The sequence below is a fragment of the Eschscholzia californica genome, unplaced genomic scaffold, assembly GCF_041429995.1.
Source record: "Eschscholzia californica isolate CP2 unplaced genomic scaffold, dmEscCali1.0.p SCAF_2, whole genome shotgun sequence".
Lineage (NCBI taxonomy): Eukaryota > Viridiplantae > Streptophyta > Magnoliopsida > Ranunculales > Papaveraceae > Eschscholzia > Eschscholzia californica.
The window spans coordinates 40257566-40281246 of record NW_028238309.1 but is presented as its reverse complement, the minus strand read 5'-3'; the positions used below and the strand labels follow the sequence as shown (position 1 = coordinate 40281246).

Sequence of the window (23681 nt, the reverse complement as noted above, 5' to 3'; positions counted from 1 at the left end):
GGAATTTATAGAGGTACCTCCTAAAATCTAATAGTTCTTGTTGATTGGGCATTGAAAAACGTCATCCGCGCCTGCACAATCATGAATATTCGAAAGTGAGAAGAAGAATAAAAGTAATTCACTACAATCTTGAAATACCAACAAACAATTCCAATATCAATTGCAACAAATATGATAATATGGAGTAAGAGAATAATTCCACAGTTATGGATATACAGTATTCAACTTGCGAAGTAGCACTCTTCACAAGTAATCCTGTAAGGAAATGAAATCACGGAAGTTAGAAAATCCAAGGTCTCCATGTACGTGCAACCCAAAGAAGATAGTGAAAGAGACCTGATCAACTTCAGAAGAGAAATGAAATACAAACCTTAACATCGATAAAGTGAGAATACAAATGCAGAGTATTCGGTCATAACTCATAAGTGAGTTTTGAATAAAATGAGTTCAAATATGATCGCAAGGCGCAACCTGATTATCTACATTATAAACCACATAAGATAGGTCATCAACAATGTAAAACTGTAAGGAAGATGAAAATCCAACTTGGTTAGGTTTATCATGGTTTGGTCATTTGAGGAACACACATGATTTAATTAATGTCCTTAAATACTGCGCGCCATAACTTAGAATCGAAAACGCTAAAACAGGAACTTGGTTTTTAAATCTGCTATGAGGTCCCTATAATGCAGCTCGGAGGTCTCAGCTGACAGAAATAACCAAGCATTAGGAGTGGAGAGAAAACAACATAAAGATTGGAGTTCATAAACGAGCCACCAACAAACGAAGCCATAAAACTACGGCATACGTGAATTCAGTCAAATTGAAAACACCCAAATTAATGTATCAATTTTCTGCTTCACCTTTTTCTCCTTGTTATTTGAGAAGTGAGCATCAAACTACTTGTTCTATTTTACCACTTTCTCCTTTGAAAACACAGACCATGACTTACAAGTGCACAAGCTAAAACAAGAGTTTGTATTCTTACCTCTGCTATGAGCTCCCAAGAAGCATCTCGTAGACATGAGTTGACAAAAACAATTAGAGCGAAGAGAAACATCAATTACCTGAGAAGATACTTTTTTGGAAAACTGAACATGTTTTGAAATGAAGAAAACTGCAGGATCGGAAAACAGAATTTTTATGGCCACATACAAGGATAAGAGAACGAAACATTCATATTCTGAGAAGTTGATGTCTTGATTGTTCTTCCTAACTACTAAAGAGTATAACAGTGGTCGGACCTGATGGTTATTTGATCCTCCCAAACCCATTGTACTTTCTGACATCAACTTCTTAGAAGATTAAAATCACATTTAACTATTTAAGAACATGTTTACCATAAAATGACTTCCTTAAGACAGAGATCAAGCCTAGATTCAAGCTTCATAAACTTCATTTTAAGCCTCTTGTTTGCCACTAAGACTACCTTAACATAAATGAAACAAGAACTCTTCTTCCATGATTGATCAAACTTTTCCCTTTTTTTTAGCACACTAGTTACTTTTTCTTAAAGAACCGATGGTTTTGCATAGAAATTTGAGCAGCATAATTCTTAAAACAAGCAACCTACATCTATGTCCATTCCTTTCCAACACAACCATTTCTCTCACTTACATTAAACACCCAATCCTTTGCATTCCTTTTGATGGAGGTGAAGCTTTGCTCTGGTAAACAGCAATCGTGACTCATATTGCATCATAATCACCTGTGGACAAACACCAATTAACTTAAATAAGCATAAAAAGGAAATTACTTCCTCATAATCTCATAATATAGAAGCCTCTGAAAAGCTAAACTGCCCATCTCTATCCCAGGAGAGTGCAATTGTGCAGTAGAATATCCTCACCAATACCCACATCTTCTGCTCACAACTTATTCCTTATTAATTGCTGCTGCATACAAGAGGAGACGCGTTTATGGTCAACAGTCGCCAGGAAAGCTGCAAAACAAAAAGATAAAAGAAAAATTCAAGCTAGTAGAATATCGTGAGAAAAATTCCGAAGGATTGCATGTGATTGTTGCCTCCTCATCTTGCTTCTTCTTTTCGTAACAACATTTAATGAAGTTCCCGAAGTGTATCCTTTATCTAAAACTGAATGGCAAACTTAATCACATGAAGCATCCTGTTAGAGCTCAGCTTTTCTTGTCCTCTTAATCTATACTACTTCATCCATCTATTTCTTGTCGAACTTAATTTTCCCGGTTTCTGCTTCTCATCAAAGCTCCTCTCTCCTTTGTTTTTTTTCTTTTGAAACTTTAAATAAATATATTAAGAAGAGAAAAATATGTACAGAGGGAGGGATATGTAAGTGGACTCTTTACGATATCCACGCCTCCCAGTTAGTAACTACATCAACATATGGAATGTGCCTAAAGGCATTTATATTTTTTATCCAAGAGTAGATAGTTCCTTTGACATCTTCTACATCCACATTGGTAGCTAATTCATGTCTTTGAAGATCTTGTTGTTTCTGTCCCTCCATAGGTTCCAAATGATTGCCAAGGGGATAAGCTCCCAGACTTTCCTTTTGTTCTTCCTTTTGTAAAGACCCTCCCAGTGCTCTAGCATCTGCGTTATATTGCCCGGTTTACACCAATGCACCTTCAAGGAGGCTACAAAGTAATTCCAAATGCTGCTTGCTATTGGGCAAGTAAGGAAAATATGGTTTAGGCTTTCCTCCTGAACTTTTCACAGCACGCACCTATTAGCTAAAGAGAATCCTTTCCTTCGTAGAGATTCCACCGGCGGGATTCTATTGAGAAACAAGGCCCAAGCAAAGAAGCCGACCCTAGGTGGGATGGCTTTTCTCCAAATAATGCTTATGTGAATAGGGTCTAGGATCTGAAACTCCTGCTCTACAAGATTGTAGCACTTACTAACACTGAGTTTGTCTTGAGCATTGATCTCCATACCCTCTTGTCAGGTTGATCTGTGTGTCAAACATTATGAAGAGAATCCGACATCTCTGCATATGCTTGAACCTCCCAATCATTAAGATTTCTCCTAGTATCGATTTCCCAAACTTGAAGGTTTTTGTTGTAATTTGAACTCACTGCTACTGTTTTATTCCTGGCTAGACCGAAAATCTCTGGGAAACTGTCCTTTAGAGGGTTATGACCTACCCAGTTGTCTGACCAGAAGCTGATGTTGTCGCCGTTTCCTAACTCCCAACTGGTTAAGTTCCAGAACAGGTTGCTGTTGGACTGGATCCCTTTCCACACACTACATCCATAGACTTGTCTCTTTGATCTAGTTTCCCATTCCTTCTGATTATCCCCATACTTGTCACTTATCACTTCTCTCCACAAAGCCTCTTTATCTTGGTCAAATCTCCAAAGCCACTTCATAAGTAGTGCTCTATTCATATGTTTCAAGTTCTTAATGCCCAAACCCCATCTTCTCTTACTTGTGCACACCAGATTCCAAGCTCCCCAGTGCATCTTCTTTTGATCCTTAGAGCCCTCCCAGAGAAAGTTGCACATCTTCCTATTTATTTCCTTTAGAATTCCTGAAGGGATAGAAAGTAAGTGGGCAAGGCTTGAAGGACCGATTTGATTAGGGTTATTTTTTCCCCTCTAGAGAGGAGATGACCTTTCCAAGCTGCCAGTTTACTATTGATTCTTTAAATCACTGGGTCACACAACTTCAGATATTTTGCTTTAAATCTCTCTCAACATACCATTTATTTTATTCCTCTCACTTACCAAAACGTGGCCCTTTCTGCTTTGGAGAGCACTGCCATCAAGATCGTTAATGCAAAAGCAGAAAGAACACTCTGAGTTGTCACCTACCTGGTAGATTCTGTTTTCCAAGTGTTTAACTATCCACCCAATGAGATCTCACAAGCAAAGACATCAAATAAATAAGGATGCAGGAATCAATCCTCTTGGTAGGTTGCTTGTGAATTGTGATTATCCAAGACACGACATTTCTGTACGAGTGATGCTTCTACCATTATTAGACCCTGTACATATATATGCACTACAACAAGGGCAAAGTTTACGTTTTAATGTACATATAAGAAACAAAATCTTTTTGACATTCCTTGCGGTAACTTGCAAGATTCAGAGCAGCTTGGGCCTGTAAAGAATAAGAAAGAAGAAATTGGATTACAGTGTGTAAAAGTGACAGCATGTATAAGAAATTGGATAACATTAGCAACCATCCATAATCACCCAAGGAGATGACAACTTGAGATATAATAAAAAAAAAAAAAATTAGATGTCAGAAGCAAGCATAGGAAGACATTATACCACAATCTTTTGTTTTCCGACAAGAACGAGCCTATTAGACATGTAATCCTTTGGAGCAGAATGTTACTATATTTGTTATGTTATTCGTTAACCTAAGTACAAGTAAAAAATTAATAATAGATTACAAGTTAAATTTAAATTTTGGTTCTCATATGGTTGAATTGAAGTTTAAAGTATACTGGACTTGTCGATGAAATTTTAAGCAACCGCCAAAAGGAAAATGCTACTTCAAATTTTTAGACATGCTTACAATGTAACTAAAATGAAGAGGACAAATAGGAAAAGGGCATAAAAATGGAGAGAGAATATGAATTATTTGACGTGACATAAGAAGCATTAATGGTGCTTTGAACTTGAAGCATGAGTTCATAATTTTTTGCCAAAGTGATTCAAACAAAATGTTCCTAAAAAGATTTCATATGATATAGTTGAATATAGCTTAAAAGGTTATAGGCTAAATATGAGTTTATTTATTACCTGTCAAAGTTAGGTGCTCTTTAGAAACATCTCGTAGCCCTCATCTGACAAGAAGAACAAAATATTTGCACCAATCGCAACTATGATTTTAAAATTTATTCAGAATATTCTTACTATTACATCACAATAGGGTACACCAAAGAAGTTCAATAGAAGTGAAGTGCTTCGTTAAGTTGAATGAGTTGATAGCCAAGCATATTTGCCATTGGTGCAAAATGAGAAAAGAAGCTAAAGACCCTAAAACTAACCAGTACCTGCAAATCCATGAGTACATTAGGAAGTTTGATAGCCATATAAAAAATTTATATGTATTAATATTATATTCCAGGAATAAGTTCTCACTTAGAAGCTGAGCATGGAAATATAAAATCACATTGGCACATTTACGCATTCATATTTGTGTTCCTCCGCGGATTAACTTTGTTTTAGTCTATTAATTCCTCGTAGACTCTGCTAACTAGCTCATTTTTGTTGTCTACGTCTGCGCACAATGAGAGACACTTCCACAAACACAATACCACAATTGCGTTTCAGAAGTCTCGAGTATATGTATATGCATATGTATATGGAACACAATGACAGACACTTCCACAAACACAATACCCTAATTGCGTTTCAGAAGTCTCAAGTATATGTATGTGCATATGTATATGGAACATAAACTTGATAAAGCACAAAACAAAACGACTGTGTAACACAACAAGTTTTAAAATACCAAATCAAAACGGCTATGTAACCTGTATACTAATACCTAAACTTCAAAGCGGTCTCCTCAACAATGATAATTAGCTAGTCTGCACCAAACACCTTCAATTACCTAACCACCTGCCTAGATACATAAAAATATTTTGGTGAAAGGCAGCTTGAGCTTGCAAGAACGTAAGGTCAGGAAGACCTTAACTTTTCCTGTTTTTTTCTTTTGCTTTTTATTTTTCTTCGGGCAAACTGGCTTGAAGAATCATTCGGACAAGTTCTGAGAAAATTGTAAGATATGCAAATGAATAATCTGACCTGAACCAATAGTTTGAACCTTTTAGCTACATATCTTGGCCTTCATCGTGAACAGGTTACCTGTTGTTGCATCCCTGCTCCTACAATCCTGTTTGAAGCTGATTTTGTTGCTTGCTCAAACTGCACCCTAAGAATATTCGACATCGTGTGTTGCTTTTCTTTAAGGAGAGTACGGCTTTATCCTCGGAGGAACACAAATATGAATGCATAAATGTTCGTAAACAATTTATATGAATGTATAAATTTCATAAACAGTATGGTATCACTGAATATAACTTAAAATTTTAGAAGCTAAAAATGAGTTTGTCCATTACCTCCAAGTTATGAGCTCCCAACAAACACTTAGTCCCCCTCACCAAACCTTTTTTTTTTGAAACTTTGATTGAATTTATAAAGAGAAAAAAACTAATTACAAAGGGAGAGGGAAAATAGTGAACATCTCACGACATCCACGCCTCCCAATTTATAACAACATCAATGTAAGAAACGAGCCTGAACGTGTCAAAATTTTTTATCCAGGAATATAATGTGCATTTGATGTCTTCCACATCTACGTTGGTGTTAAGATTTGAATCCTTGAATATCTTGTTGTTACGATCCATCCAAAGGTTCTAGACAATGGCCATTGGGAGTGCCTCCCACACCTTTCTTCTTTTCTTGCTCTTGTAAAGGCCCTCCCACTGTTCTAGAGCTTGTTTAATTGTTTCCGGTCTGCACCAAGGGACCTTGAAGGAGGCTATGAAGTAGTTCCAAATAGAGCTAGCTTTAGGGCATGAAAGGAATAGATGATCTAGGCTTTCCTCTTGACCCTTGCACAGCACACATCTGTTAGCAAGGGAGAATCCTTTTCTTTTTAACGAATCTACCGTAGGAACTCTATTAAGGAACATTGCCCAGATGAAGAAACCAACCCTAGGAGGAATTACTTTCCTCCAAAATACAACTGAAGAAACCAAACCTGCAATGTCTAACAACCTCATCCAGAAATACAACTGATATAATAGTCCGTACAACAAGCACACTAGTAGAACTATATAAAATGAAATTCGCCAGAGGTTGTGATCATCGAAGCGGTGCAGGAAACATGTGGCCTGTCCATATAGCCACGAACAAGCAAATATTAACAGAGAAAAGAAACAACTTATTACTTGAAAAGTTAATTTTTCGACTGTTCCTCATACCTACTAAGAGCATAAGAATAAATGGGGAATGATGTTTACTTGTTCCACTGAAGTTATACCTCCTTCGCTCTTCAAATCTTCTGTTTTGGGTTTTCTCTATCAAAAAAACACGCTCATAGGCAGCAGGAACCATGAATCATGGATCAATTATGCTAGACTTTAAATCAAAGTAACCACATACCCTTTGTATACATTGACTGTTGTAATCCGAGACAATAAATTCAAGCCAATAGAGCATCCTAAGAAAATGTCCTTACCCTATTTCTTGCCAACATCATAGAATTCTGAGGTATTGCAAGTGCTCGATGCCTCCACAACTTGCTTCTTTTCGTAATGTCATTATCTGTAACTACATGTCAAATTTAATCAAATTGACCATCCTCAGTGCTATGAGAACTCGGGAAATTTTGATTTAGAAAAAAGAGAAAACAGATACAGCCATATAGGCAGTTCTCACGCTGAGGTTCATAAAATGGATGGAGTGGGAACGTGATAACACTGCTGAACAGTGCACGTGGTATTAATGAATGTGTTAGATTTGTTCTCTACATGCAAATATGCATTACATACCATTGGACTCTGCGAGATAATCACAAAGGAAAAATATGGTAGGGAGTATGGCAAACTAGGACACCTTCAGTGAACTGCATAATCTGCGATTATATTTACTGGGCAAGTTTTCTCCATCAAACACAACATCTACCTCACATCCACCAACAACAAGTCAATAATTAATACTTCAATATACATGGAATTACTTGAAATTAAATAAATCATGTACAGCATTGGACTTTTTAGAAACTCCTAGATACACTTTTGACAAGAGGTGCATTTGGTGAACAAAATGTGCGTACACTTTATACATATCAAGGAATGAAAGTAGTGCTAATGGAATTTTGTCATTTCTCATAGAACTATATAGGAAATATGATAACAATTTGTCGCGCGTGATTCAAACATGCATAATTAGGCAATATGTGTGTAACTTGTGTTAGGTTTATTCTCTCCAGTTATCAAACTCGACATTTCCTGGTTTGAGGCACTAAGGTAGTTTTAACCTCTCTAGATGATTAAAAAAACATGCACGATCACGAATATCTGAAACTGAAAGTAACAAGTAGAAGAACAAAATCAATTAACAACAACATTTGAAAAATCAATAAACTAGGCATATTTAATGGATGTCTACCATAGCAGATTGAACAATATGTGAATTCGTTAAATCCATTAAGTATGAACCATGTAATCGTTCAAAAATGCATAAAACTAGAAGTGCAAAACCAGTAAAAGCAGATACTGCAACCATGAATTGACTCAAGATAACATGACAAATGCATATTACCTCCACTCTACTTGTGTATTCGATGAGAAGGAAAAGAAAGGCCAAATCCCTGAGATAAAGACAGAATTAGAGTTTTACTTCAAAACTAGCCCTTTTCAAATTCCATTTCAGAGTTAACTTCTGAAATTGACTCAAATTACACAAAAACTCTTTGGTCAAATTATCACTTATCTAATTAAAATTATGAACTAAAGAATGAAGAATTAGTGGTTTCAAAGCTCGGCGAGGAAACTAGAAAGATATTGTTCCATAAGATCAACCATGGATTCTTGAATACCTAAAACAAGATCACAACACAAAATCTTAAAATAGAAGAATACATAAACGCAGAATCTTATTTTACGGAAAAGAAATCCCAAACCTAAAAAAGCTTGACTAAAGCATTTAATCGAGCATATTAAGGACAAGAAGGTTCAACAATGGGAAATTAAAGAAACTAAGATATCAACCCCCATCTAATCACCATATTGTTCGACCTCAACATTTCTCATTTCATTTGATTGATAACAGTTCATCCATCTTTTCAGTGTTTTCACGAGGTAAAACTGTAAAGCTCTTGCCCAAAAAGAACCAGGGACTTAATCTTTCCACGCATAACAAGTTCCAAAAATAGAACTTCTATATTCAAGGGAAATGTAACACAGCTAGAAATACTTCAAAAGATCACTCAAATTTCATTTCTTTTTTTAACACATAGTAAAATAATTCAAATATTAGCTAACTTTGATATGGAAAAAAGGGAAAACAAATACTGCCACACAGCCTTATCTTCATGAATCAAAATAAAATTGTAAAACAAATAAAAGGAGACACTATCAACATCCAAATTGACTATAGAACAGGACAAATGCATATTACCTCCTTTCTAATTGTCTTCTCTGAGAAGAAAAAGTAAGGTCAAAATCCCTAAATTAGACAGAATTAAATTTTATTTTAAGTCAAAACTAGCCCTTTTCAAATTCTGTTTCAGATTTCACGATTGAAAATTTGAATCGAACTATGCAAAACTCTTTGCTTAAATCATCAATAATCTAGTCAAATTCTACACTTACAAACTAAGGAATCAAGTATTTGTGGTTAAGAAGCTCGGGTGGAAATCTGAAACAAGAACACAAACTAAGGAATCAAGTATTTGGGACATCTAAAAAAGGAATAGTGGACTCTTAATTTGGGACGCAGGGAGTAGAAAAAAGGGCAATCCTAAACCTAAAAAAGCTTAACTAAAGCATTTAACCGAGCACGCTAAGGACAAGAGGGTTCAACAATGGGAAATTAAACAAACTAAGATCGAACAAGAATGGAGAACAACAACGGGCAATCATACAAGGAAAAGGTTTGAGAAAGATATATTTTTCAGTACCAAATTTAGGGTTTTCCAGGAATAATATAAATCACAAATCAAGAACTAGGAAATCTCATCAAACCAAAGTACATAAACTTAAAAGGATTTGCATACCTAGAATCACCTACTTCATCTATACTATTCAAAACCCCCATTCCATTTCTGTTATAGCATTTGAAGGCCTGCATCAATAATGGATGGATTGAAGAGAGATATTACCCTTAACCTTCAACACGGTGTCCTTTATGATACATGTAGAACCAAGAACAAGGAAAAGTTCTGATTTAACAAAAGATTCCAATGGATATCGATTTTGTTGACATAGCAGCAGCACCTGGAGTAGTGGATTTTGAACAGTTTCTTTCTGCAAAGTAGACTTTGATCAAAAATTGGTCGAAGATTTAAAGCAATTTCAAACAAACACCACATTAATTTTATACAAGTAAACAAATAAATAAATGACCAGATTTTCTTCAAACTCTCACTATGTAAAAGCCCCACAGTGGGCAACTGTTTTGCAAAACCACAAAGAATGCCGTTAGCTTCTATGCCAAACCCTGCTGAAAATTTTCAAAATCAGAATATTCGTACGTTTACATCATAACAGGGTAGAACAAAGAAATCGTATGCAGTGAAATGCTTCGTGGAGTTAAATGAGCTGATAGCTAAGCTTAGTTGCCATTTATGCAAAATAAGAAAAGGAGCCGAACACCCTAAAATTAACCAGTAGCCGCAATTCCATGACTAGTTCAGAAAGTTTGATATTCTGTATAAGAAATTTATGTAGGTTACTATTATCTGTTCCAATAATAAGTTCTCATTTAAAAGTTGAGTTTGAAATACAAAATTACACATTCATACATAAGAAGAAATTAATAGAGGTAACATTCAAAGTTCAAAATCGACCAAATGTAAGAACAAGTAACGCACTAATTACACAATTACCTTCTGGTATTGGTTATTTGTTTCAAGCAGCAACATTTACAACAAGACCTTTCCATTGGTTTAGAGGCTTACTCCATTTGGCATGTCGTACGACATCTTTCAGAAACAGCAGCTTCACCTGCATTTTTTATACGGGACAAATTAGTTGGAACTTCCTACTAGACCGTAACTTCAATTCCTCAACGAGCAAAACAGAACATCTGGAGATTTGATAGCTAAACCATGTATCATGTTTCTAACAGACTCGTCATTGTTGCCTCATCATCATCAATGTCTATCGCATCATATTCTACTACATATCTTGCCTTCACCGTGAACAGGTTACCTGCAGTTGAATCCCTGCTCTTGAAGCCGACTTTGTTGCTTATTCAAACTGCACCCTAAGAGTATTCGACATCATATGTGGCTTGTTGTTAAGGAGAGTTGGGTTGTATCAGGGGAGGAACGCAAATGTGATTGCATAAATGTCCCCTAAACAGATGATATGGTAACGAAAATATGAATGCATAAATTTTCGTAAACAGTTCATTGGTATCACTAAATAAACTTAATATTTAGAAGCTAAAGATGAGTTGTCTATTACTTCAAAGTTATGAACTCCCTACAAACATTAAATTCCCTCATCAAACCTGCAACCTCTAACAACTCGTCCAGAAATACAGCTGATCCAACAGGCTATACATCGAGCAAACTAGTAGAACTATGTAAAGTCAAATTCGCACAGAAGTTGTGGTCATCTAAGCGGTGCAGGAAACATGTAGCATGTCCATATAGCAATGAACAACCAAATATTAACAGAGAAGACATTTATTACCTGCAACGTAAATTTTTCAATTGTTCCTCCTTAGGTCTTCTTGGGTCTGCATACGTCCATCTTGGATTTTCTCAAACAAAAACATGTTAATACGCAGCAGAAACCTTGAATCATGAATCATTTATGCTAGATTTCAGATCAAAAGTAACCACATACCTTTAAATACACTGATAGTTATAAATTTAAAGCAATAGTATCCTGACTTTACTCTATTTCTTTACAGCGTCATAGAATTATGAGGTATTTGCAAGTGCTCGATGCCTCCTTAACTTGCTACTTTTCGTGATTACAATTAATCAATTTTCCACAGTGTCTGTAACTAAATGTCAAACTTCATCACACTAACCATCTTCCTGTGCTATCATTCAGAAGATTTTGATATAAGAAAAAGGGAAAACAATTACTTCCATATTGCCAGTTCTTATCGCGTTGAGGGTTCATAAAATGGAAGGCTCGGGGAATGTGTTAATACTGCTGCACGTGTTCTTAATGAATATGCATTACATAACATAAGTTAAGTTAACTGCATAATCTAGGATTATATTTGTTGGCCAAGTTTCTCCATCAAACACAACATACTTCAATGTCCATGAAACTACTTGAAATTAAATAAATCATGTTCTCACGTCAAGCTTTTAGAAACTCCTAGATACACTTTTGACACGAGATTCATCTGGTGAACAAAATGCTATATACCTCGAGGAATGCAAGTAGTTTATGGAATTTTGCCATAAATAAGATAACAATTAGTTTATCATGATTCAAACATGCATAATTAGGCAATATGTGTGTTAGTTTTATCCTCTCCTGTTGTCAAACTCAAGTTTTCACGGTTTTGAGGCACTAAGATACTTTTAATCTCTCGAAACGAAAAAAAAATGCATGTTTAGGCACAATATATGACTAAGGGTTACATAATCTAAAGATGGAATATTATGTTCCTGGAAAGCATGTGCAGGACAGACGAAAGTTATGACTTTACTTCCTCAAAATATAATATTTTGACGTCCTTGAGGAAAATCTTGTGCACTTACACCATCATTATTATCCACAAGTAACAAATAGACAAAAGTAGTTCACAGCAACTTCTGAAAAATCAACAAAGTACGCATGTCAATGGATGTCTAGCAAAGCAGAGTTAAATCTATCAAGTATGAACCCTGTAATGCTTCGTAATTACAATTAATCAGTTTCCATAGTGTATGTAACTAAATATCAAAATTCATCACATTAACCATCTTCCTGTGCTATCATTCAGAAGATTTTGATATAAAAAAAAAAGGGAAAAGAATTCCTGCATATTGCCAATTCTTCTCGCGCTGAGGGTTCATAAAATGGAAGGCCCGGGGAATGCTTCAAAAGCGCATAAAATAAGAAGTACAAAACCAGTAAAAGCGAACACTATCACCAACCAAATTGACTCAAGATAACAGGACAAATGCATATTATCTCCCTTCTAGTCGTTTACTCACTGATAAGTAAAAGGAAGGTCAGAACCCCAGAATTTAAGACAGAATTAGATCCAAAATTTTATGCAAAAGTAACACTTTCCAAATTCTGTTTCAGATTTCACTTTTTAATGCTTAAATTATCAATAATCTAACCAAAGTTTACAATCAGGAACTTAAATACCTGAAACACATTCTAACAGATGATCAAGATAGGTTCTTAAATACCTGAAATAAGAAAACAAAATCTGAAAATAGAAGACGTACAATCAAATTTATAGAAAAGAAGAAAGAAATCTTAAACCTAGAAGACTTCACTAAAGCATTTAACCGACCATATTAAGGACAAGAGGGTTCATCAATGGGAAATAAGAGAAACTAAAGAAAAAGTAGTCTCTCTTTATTGATAAAAAATCAAATAGAAGAAGAAAGAAAAGAAAGTCTAACAATACCTTCAAGTAGTGTTAAAACAGGAAAAGGGGAGCACAAGGGCAATACATCATAAATCAAAATTTAGGGTTTCCAAAGGTTCATATAAATCATAAATCAAAAACTACATCAAACCGAAGTACATAAACTTAGAAGGATTTGCATACCTAGAATCACCCCTACTTCATTTGAAATATCCAATCCCCCAGTCCTTTTTCAGTCAGAAAGCATTTGAAGGGCTACATTAGTATTGGATGGATAGTGGAGAGATATTGCCCTAAATGATCAACCTGGTTTGCTCTCCGATACTAGGGCAAAGATTTCCTATTAAACAGAAGTAAATGAATCAAAGGATTTGTGTACTTTGTATCTCTCCAATGGATATCGATTTTGTTCACTGAAGAAGTGGATTTTGAACAGTTCCTTTCTCAGATCAGAGATTGATCAAGATTTGTGTTTGATGTGCAGAAATGGATAAAGAGGCCGAAGTGTTTCTCTCTCTCTAAACCTTTGGACTGTTCTGCCCAACGGCTAGTAGACGTCGAGATGACATGACCTTTTTACAAAAATTTCTCCAAGAAAGTCTTTTTTATGGGCCGGTAATTATAAGGCCCAAAATGGGGAAGTTAAAGAGAATCAGGCCCAATACTAAATAATAATGAGGAAAAAACCCAGTAGGTAAAAATACAATTTTACCCTCCAAAATGAAATTTTCCGTCCAAATCAACGTCAAAAACAATTTTGAACATTTCTGAACAATTCTTGGTTTGCTCTCGAAAATTTTGTAAATTTCTGAACAAATCTTAGTTTGTCTCAACAATTTGTAAATTTTTGAACAAATTCGTTTTTGCTTAGACATTGCTTTGCCAAAATGTTTCGCATTTTTTTCTTTTGCTTTTACATAGACAAACTAACACAAACATTTTGACTACAACATTTTTCGATTTGTCTTGTGAAAAAATAAATGGTTTCCGCATTTTTTGTTTTGCTTTCGACATAAATATAAAGACTAAAGCATTTTTTTATTTGTCCTTTACAAAAATTAAAATGTTATACATATTATCCTTTGTATTTAACAAATCCGTTAACGAACAAATAATAGTTTGACTAATACATTATATATGTTGTTAAGAACATAATTATACATGACGCCAACATTTTATAATAAGTCGGGACATTATTATAGATATTGTCAACATTTTATAACAACACAATGATATATGTTGTCAACATATAAGGGTAAAAATGGAATTATGAAAAAAATATGTTGTCTTGTTAACAACATAATTACATATGTTGTGAACATTTTGAAAAGTGTTCGAAAAATGGGTCTTTTTGACATTATTATTTTTGAGTGGGTTTTTTTCCTATTAGTGTCTAGATTTTTGGGTTTTTCACTCATTTTTTCCTTTTTTATGGTATAAAAAAAAATCTATTGGAACCCAAATGTGCAGATGCATGCCACGTCATCAAATCAGTTTGCATTAAAAATGAAACATGAGTGTAAAGTTGTGTTTGTTTTTTTGTGGGCGTCTATGAATTGGCTGAATCTGAATAGGCGGAACTGATTAGTTGAATCTGAATAGGCGGAATTAAGGTATAAGTAAGATGTTTGTTTTTCAAATCTGAATCATTAGATCTTAATTAAAAACATTACATTTATACTCCATTCCTATTTGAAGGAAAAAAAAACATCACTTGTTCTTTTTTCACTTTCTCCTTCTCTCTCCTGTCCTCTTTCCCATCCGGCTCCCATACCAAAACCCTAGTTCAGCCGAAACCCTAGGTCATCTAAAACGGCTGATACCCACCATCGATTTTTTCATTTTCTACTACAGATGATGTTTTCATTGGCGATTTTGTGAGCATTTGAAGAGATGAAAGTAGTGATATATAGGGATTCCTTACAAGGAAACGGAATTGGTTTTCTTTTACTGTAGAAAGTTGAATTTGAGTTGTAGAAACCATTTCTAGGATCGATCATCATACCATTTTGCGCCATCGTTTAAAATCCCTTTTTCTACTCTCTTTCTTTCTTTCCCTCTCTCTCTCTAGTCAAAGATTAGCGAAAGCTAGATAGTCGCCGAATCTCACAGGGTTTCCAGTGAGATATGGTGGTGGTGGGCGGCGAGGGTTTATAAAGCCCATCATGTTGTCGTGATGGTGTGTTGTGGTGGTGGTTAGAGTGTGTTTGAGACCGGCACTGTGTGGTCTTGGTTGTGCTCTGTGGTGGTGGTTGTGGTGGCGATGTTGTGGTGGTAGTGTGGTTGGTGGTGGTGTGGTGGAAGTGGTGGTGTTGTGTTGGTGGTGTGGTTGGTGGTGGTCTAGTGGTGGTGAGATGAAGAAGACGAAGATAGAGTAATTTTCGGTTTTTGCGAGGCATATTTGTCATTTGACACTTTTCAGCAGCTAGGTTTATTTTTCAGACTTGTTTTAAAGTATTAAATAACTGTGTCTTAATTCAGCCAATTCAGATGTCTAATTCAGTCAGCTCTGAAAAATTTAAAAACAAACAACACCTAAGTCTCTGAACTGTTTTACTTAGATCTCTGCCTCTACAAGTGATTATTTGGTCAGAACAGAGAATAAAAAACTACAACTCGATTTTGCTTTCTCTTGTTTCTTTTGGTTATTATCTGTTTTGAGAAAATCAAACTAGGGTAATGCTTTTTCTTGGGATTTTAACTTTGTTCAAATATACATGGGAATAAATGTTACATTGTTTAATCAATAAGTCTAGGGAGCCCTCCTGTTGGGACTCCCTATCTAAACCGTCTGATGATTTGGACAAAAAGACAAGCTAAAAAAGTGAGAGAGAGAAAAGTAATTTTTCTCTCTCCCACACATGAATAAAAACGGCATATTTTAACGCCATTATTGAGATGTTCCTAGGATTACTTTTCAACTTTCAATCTCAGCCCTTTAATTTTTTAAGGACTGAGATTGAAACCCCTAAATAACTTTTGTAGCCCTAATTTGTTAGTCCAAACCCACTTGAGTTCTTGAGCTGCTGGTTCTCCTTCGAACTTTTTTCATCCTACATTGGGTGATAATTTCTTAATCTCTATAATAACTTGGTTCACTTTTACTTTTTTTTTTTTGATGAGAGGGTTCACTTTTACTTATCTAAATCATGAAAGAGAAGCTTTACTCATCTTCAAATCGCCCCTAAATACAAATATTGGTTCAAAGTCCTAATTTCTTCATAAATAAATCCTCCATTATTGTTGCTTCACACTTGGTCAAGAAGCTCGATCTCTCACTTTCTACTTATCTTCATATTTGAATATAAGGCAACTCTAAATCCTCATTTTGTTTTTTTATGTTTATATCATGATATATCTTTTAGGGTTCTTATATGGTACATTGTTTACTTGCTTGACTTCCCATTATCAGCTTTATATTAAAATTCAACTCCAACTCTCTTTATTTAGATATGGAAGGAATGTCTATAGACAATAATGTAGATTCCGAGAAGAATATTGATCATGAAAATTTTAGTGAAGAAGATGATAGTGGTTGCAGTGTAAGAATTGAACGATAGAGCAGGAGTTCGAGTATGTAAGAATTTTGGCACAATTGTTGAAGATGCACATGGTTATGACAACTTAACTGCAACAAAAAAAGACTATCAAAATTACCTCGCAAAAGTTAGACAATTACGCCTTGGTGAAGGTGATGTGGTTGCAGTGCAACGTTATTTCTTGAAGATGCAATCGCAAAATACAGATTTTTTCTATTGTATGGACCATGATGGGGAAGGTAGACTGAAAATGTATTTTGGGCTGATAGAAAGAGTAGAAAATCGTATAAAGAATTTGGAGATGTGGTTGCATTTGACACGACTTATTTGACTAACAAATACGAAATGCCATTTGCTCCATTTGTCGGAGTAAACCATCATGGCCATACAAAATTACTCGGGTGTGATCTCATTTCAAATGAAGACACCGACACATTTGTCTGGTTGTTCCAGTCATGGCTTGCTTGCATGGATAATTGTCCTCCTCAAGGAATAATTACGAACCAATGTAAGGCAATGCAGAATGCCATTGAGAAAGTGTTTCCTAACACAAGACATAGATGGTGTTTATGGCATATTTTGAAGAAGTTCCCGTAAAATTTGGTAGCAATAAACAAAAAGATCAAATCAGTTCGACATTGCACCGTTTAGTAAGGTTGGATAAAAATGTTTGACATGTATGGTCTACATCAACATAAATGATTGACTAAATTATACATAGATAGACATCGTTGGGTTCCAATTTACCTTAACAATAGTTTTTGGGCTGGCATGTCAAGTACACAACGGAGTGAAAGTGTGAATGCTTTCTTTTATGGTTATGTTAATTCTAAAACAACTCTAAAACAATTTGTCGAACAATATGGCCGTGCACTAAGAGATAAAGCCCAAAAAGAAGCGGAGGCTGATTTTAGGTCATATGCACACAAGATACCATGTGTAACTAGATTTTCCATGGAGAAACAAGCTCAATAAGTATACACTACAGAGAAATTCAAAGTTTTTCAAAATGAGTTAATTGAATTGTTGTATTGCAAAGAAATAAATAGTTACCAAGATGACATGGTTACCGTGCATGACATACGAGCTGATATTGTCATTGGAGAGGGTGTGAAGAAAAGAATGGTATATAAAGTTTATTGCAATCATACAAGTGGTAGTATACATTGTAGTTGTTTTATGTTCGAATCTAAGGGCTTATTGTGTAGGCATTCTATATTGGTTTTGTTTGATTTTGGTATTGACTTTATTCCAGATACTTACATTCTTCGTAGATGGAGAAATGATGTTACAAGAGCACACACAAAGTTGTCAATTGGATATGATGATTGGGCATTAAGTGAGAATCTCCGTACTTATGATCGACTATGTCGTGCATTTACTAAACTTGCAGACTTGTCGTGTGACGATGATCAACGTTGTGAAAGATACATTGAGTGGGTTGAGAATGAGAAAAATATACCTTTATTTAAACAGAATGTTAATCCACCTCCGATCTCAACAACAAATGTATGTAGTAGTCCAGATGGTAATGTTAATAAAGAAATCTTACTTGATCCAAATTGTGTTAGGCGTATGGGGCGACCTCGTACAAAAAGGTTACAGTCTATACTTCTCACTAAATCGAAGAAAAAAGATGGATCAAGTAACAAAAGAAACAAAGTTAGCTATTGCGTATCTATGATTTTTTTTTTTTAGTATTTTTTTTAGATAAATACAAGTAATAATTGAATCCTTTACTTTTAGGACGGTGATGATGTACATGTGGGATTCGATGCTACTCAAGAAAGTCATCATTGTGATCCACAATATGTAGGATTCAATGTTACTCAAGAAAGTCATCAAAATCATCCGCATAATAACTATGATTATGGTTCTAGGAGTGTAAGTATTTTTCTCACTTTTAGGTTTAATCTTGTCGTAAATTGAATATTTGCACATTGTTTGATCGACTATGTCGTGTGTTTGAGTTTTTTTTGTCATGGTTTAGTTCTAACTAGTGTGATATTATTATAGGAAAGTTTTCTCATTTTTAGATTTAATCTTGTCGTAAATTGAATATTTGCACATTGTTTGATCGACTATGTTGTGTGTTTGAATCTTTTTTCTCATAGTTTAGTTCTAACTAGTGTGATATTATTACAGGAAAGTGACTGATTGAGTTGGAGGTTCAATTCTAGTACTTGACGGAGACAGAAAGAAGAAATGAAAGATGGGTGATCATTAGTATAGTTAGCTTTCATGGTTTTTAATTTTTTGTCAAAATATATTGATAGTTGATTTTAATAGTTTTAGATCAAGACTAGTATTATTTCAGTTTGTATTTCTTTTTGGCAAACCATATTGGTAATTAAATGCACATGAACATATTTCACTGAATCATAGTTGATGAGTTACATTAATCCAACCCAAATTTTTTTAATTTAACTTCATAAACTCACTCAAAGTTTAGTTTTCTTTGTTAGTTTAGAAAAGTGGGCAACAGGGCAACAGGAAAGTAACTAACACCCAATGGAGGACCAAAATATTAAAAGTAAAGAAGTCTGACTGGCCTTTCAACAAAAATAAAAAAAGAGAAGTCTGAGTGGCTTGGGGGCTGGAATAGTAGAGTTATTTGGGGGTTTAAATCTCAGCCCTTCAAACATTTAAGGGTTGAGATTAAAAGGATTAAAAATCATCCCAGCAAGACTTATTAACGGTCACCTTATTAACTGCATCAAAATCGGATTTGTTCAAATGTGGGAGAGAGAAAAGTTATTTTTTTCTCTCCCACTTTTTCAGCCCAAGAAGTAGTTGTCTTTTTGTCCAAATCATCAGACGATTTGGACAGGGAGTCCCAACAGGAGGGCTCCCTAAACTTATTGTTGTTTAATCATCTTACTCTATATATCCTCCCTATCCTATTTCCTGAAATTGAGTGTTTTTTTAAAGTTAAAGACGACCAAATATTATTTTCATCATCTCTTACAGGTTATATAGCTCTAAATTTTGATTGAAGGCCTTTGGGAAGCTGATCATTTAAGTTTTACTTGTTTCTCACATTCCACACAATCCATCAATGCATTGATGTTTCTGAATCTGTTACTTCAACTCTGATCCACTTTTCCTTTTCATAAGTTGGCTTTATTAAATGGTATTGGACATGCATCTTGTAATTTGGGGTTGTGGAGAAGCTGCTCCATCAACGATTTAGTTTTCAAGTCTCCCGTCAAGTTACCAGTTTTATACTTAGCTTGTTCTAAACAATTTGTTGACTTTGACACAACTCGAAAAAAAAATAGAAATGTAAAGTCCAAGTTCTTTACGCAGTTTGATATCATAGAACACGATCATTCTTGGGTAATGCTTCATTGCGACTTCATTTCTATATTATACAAATTCGAACAAATTTACTCATCATTCCAACAAAATAACAAATGTTAATTGAACCAACTCCTTTAGTAAGAAAGCATGTTATCTAACGGTTAAGTGAAACTACAAATATAAATTGAGCCAAGTAATAAATTAAATCAAGTAATTGATTGAATCACGTAATAAATCGAATCAAGCATCTCCATCTAAATATTTTAAAATTAAAATATTAAATTGAACCAAAGACTAATCCTCTAATACTTAAAAAATAGATTCTCAAGAGAAGTTCAACACAACACAATTTTAGGCAACTCTTACTCACCTCTCAATTCAAAATTTAATGTACTAACATTGCCAATTGCTCCACTTGGAATACAATGATCGTATTCATGACGATATACTCTCATCACTAGCTTCATGTTAGACTGCACATATAATAACAAATAAAATTATTATGGGATTTAATTATCATTGTGAACTAAGAAATACATAGATAAATGTGAGAAATTACCACTTGTTGATCATTTCTTGTGGAGTTACAACCAAAATTCATGACACTTTCTTGAGTACTATTTGGTCAAATATTTGAACCGGATCATACGTGGGCATGGGAGCAGATGTGGGCATGGGATCGGATGTGGGCATGGGATCACATGTCTGCGTCGAAGACGGTACACTATAAACATATAAAGTTACTAGTTACTAAATGATAAATATAACATAAGAGAAATTTACAAAAGTAAGTAATTGTACCTTTTTCCTAGACTTGTAAGTCTTCTTGAGTAATTTTTTTTTTTTCAGGACACCCCTTTGATTTAGAACACACATGATCGCGGATGTCAGCTCGTGCATTGGCTTCACAGTCAACAATATAACTCAATCCCCTAGACCCCGAGCATTTAACTTTACTCGTAGATGCTTCATCACATTTTTTGTTCAACTTATATTCGTGCATCCATTTTCATAAATGAGAAGTACTTTTTTCATCAAACGATGCAATATTGGTCAATTCAGTAACCTCATTACATAAACTATCATAACGTTATTGTTGAGGTGTAGTATCACAAATTCCGTAATTCACACTAATCTTGGTGTGACACCTTCTCACATCCTTTCTCCATCTCCTTAGAATGTATTCATCATAAATCACCTCTACTTCGTTTTTACATAATAGCACAAGTGAATGTCGACACAATATTCCCCTAAACTCAAATAAAGTACATTCACAATTTATATCACATGTACGTGGATGATATGAAACATTGAAAGTATACTTTCTATTTTTCCACGAATGTTCTACCACTGTACAATGACATACTCAGAAACTTCACCAGATGCTTAAACTTTTTCCAAGGAACATGACAATTTTCGAAACGTTTCTTTTTGAAACTCCTTAAATTTTATCAAATGTGTATAGACTTTTCATTTGTATATCAATGTCAAAAGGAGTCACAAATTCAAGCTCAAATGAATCTGACGAAAAATCTGCTTTGGACTCTTTTTCGATCTTGTCCTTTGAAGCAACATTGTTTTGTTCAACAAAAAGCTTTAATGTAGTTTTAGAGTTCACATATCCGTCAAAGAAAGCATTCATACTTTCATTACGTTGAGTACTAGACATTCATGTCCAAAAGTATCTTTTCACATATGCCGGGACCCATCGTTCTTTTCCAGCATAGAATTCATTCAACCAGTTGTTATCTTTTACACTATATTTCTCTATCATATCTTTCCACGTACTCTCAAACTCTTCTGGACTAAATGTATCGTATATAACATCATGGAGATCAGAGCTTATAGAGTGATAATGTTTATGGCTACCAAATTTTGAAGGAATCTTCTTCATTATATGCCAAGTGCACAATCGATGTCTTGTAGTTGGAAAGACATCCTCAATAGCACTTTTCGTAGTTTTATCTTAGTCGGCAATAATGTCGATCGGGGAACAACCATCCATACAAGAAAGACATGTCTTAAACAACCAAACAAAAGATTCCTTGTCTTCATAAGATAATAAACCAGATCCAAGTAGAATCGAATGTCCATGATGGTTAACACCAACAAATGACGCAAAAAGTAGTCTATATTTATTTGTAAGATAAATAGTACACCTCCAAATTCTTTGTACGCCTTTCTACTCCTTCTATCCGCCAAAAAGACATTACGTAAGCAACCATCCTAATCTAAATCTATGTTGAATACAAACCCATTATTTTGTCTTTGCATGTTGAGAAAGTAATGTTGGATCGTCGTACTAACTTTTTCACCAAGACGTAATCTCCTTACCTTTTCTATGTAATTCCTTGCATCTTTTTATAGGAATGTCATATTCTCATGTCCACCTGCTGGAACCACATGTTGTCTATAACTTTGTTTCACTCTAATTCCTGCTAAGTCTGAGCTTTCAAGTTGTCTTTTGATGTGTGGGTTTACCGGCCTATTACATCTATAATAACGGGCTTTTCCAGGGCTAATATCGTGATTGTCATCAAGATGAACTTTTTTATGGTCCAGTTTCCATTACCTTCTAACTTGGAAACAATTTTAACTTTACATCTATATTTTAGTAATAGGTTGTGGTCGTGCTAGATTTTGTCTTTGAGATTTATTTTTACCACGTCTTCCCCACGCTATTAATGCATACCTCAAAATTCTAATGATTTTTTGGTAGATTTCTTTCTCACCGGGAATCCAACTTTTCTAGCGTAGCGAATAAAACATTCATAAAATTCTTCAACATTGGTGAATTTCATCCCACTTGTGGATGCACTTCTGTACCCAACGACACGTTTATCAAACATAAATTCACATTGTAAGAGAAACAGAGCAAGAATTTTAGTAAATATTCACTCGGACTAGTGTTTCAATTTCTACCTAAATTTGATAAATACTAAGGTTTTGTTTGTACTTAGAATTCACTAGATTTCATTAAAAATTACAAGTTACTGACTATCCTATAAACTATATTCTAACTTTCGGTGAGATACATAGTTACTTGGTAAGATCAATAGATAAACATAAAAAGATGGGACATAGTCTCACCTGATGTAGAGGATGAAGGACACGCTGGTGAAGATGAATAAACCCTAATATAAGAAGCAGTCACACGTAAAACCCTAATATGTGAGAAAAAAAACATAATTGGATTTTAAAGATAGAAAAATTAACAATTATAAGTGTATCAAAAAAATATAATTATGGTTTCTTTTGCAATGAATAACGTAGTTCGAAAAACTAACAATAGTGAAGGAAGAGGGAAAAGAGAGTAAATTAAGAAAAAAATCCTTCTTGCAACAGAATTAGTTTTTAAAAGCTACGAAAAAACGTTGTTAATTGATGATCAAATGCAACATTTCTATGTGGATCAGTGACTTATGTATAGTCTTTCATGGCAGAAGTTCTCCTAGAACAAGAAGTAATTTTCATGACAGTCCTAAACCCTTAACTCTCATAAATCTCACTCAAAATATGATGAAGATGAAAACAAAGACATAATTTTAGAATCCAATCCTATTTGACGAGAAGGAATAACTTTTTATTGAATGAAAAACCTGACCATTA

At 34.6% G+C, this 23681-nt stretch overlaps 1 protein-coding gene across 1 annotated transcript; it reads right to left on the bottom strand.

Moving 5' to 3' along the window:
• Positions 1-876: 876 nt before the first annotated feature.
• On the bottom strand, positions 877-13822 carry LOC147557894 (uncharacterized). Its single transcript, XM_086659460.1, has 11 exons — positions 13414-13822; positions 11370-13045; positions 10556-11026; positions 9945-9974; positions 9725-9792; positions 8269-8317; positions 7561-7625; positions 6927-7275; positions 6704-6836; positions 4735-6106; positions 877-4084 (listed from the first exon to the last, which is right to left on the bottom strand). The coding sequence occupies exons 3-7, from the start codon at positions 10589-10591 to the stop codon at positions 7563-7565; spliced, it is 246 nt and encodes an 81-aa protein (XP_086515586.1). The 5' UTR covers positions 10592-11026; positions 11370-13045; positions 13414-13822; the 3' UTR covers positions 877-4084; positions 4735-6106; positions 6704-6836; positions 6927-7275; positions 7561-7562.
• Positions 13823-23681: the final 9859 nt, after the last annotated feature.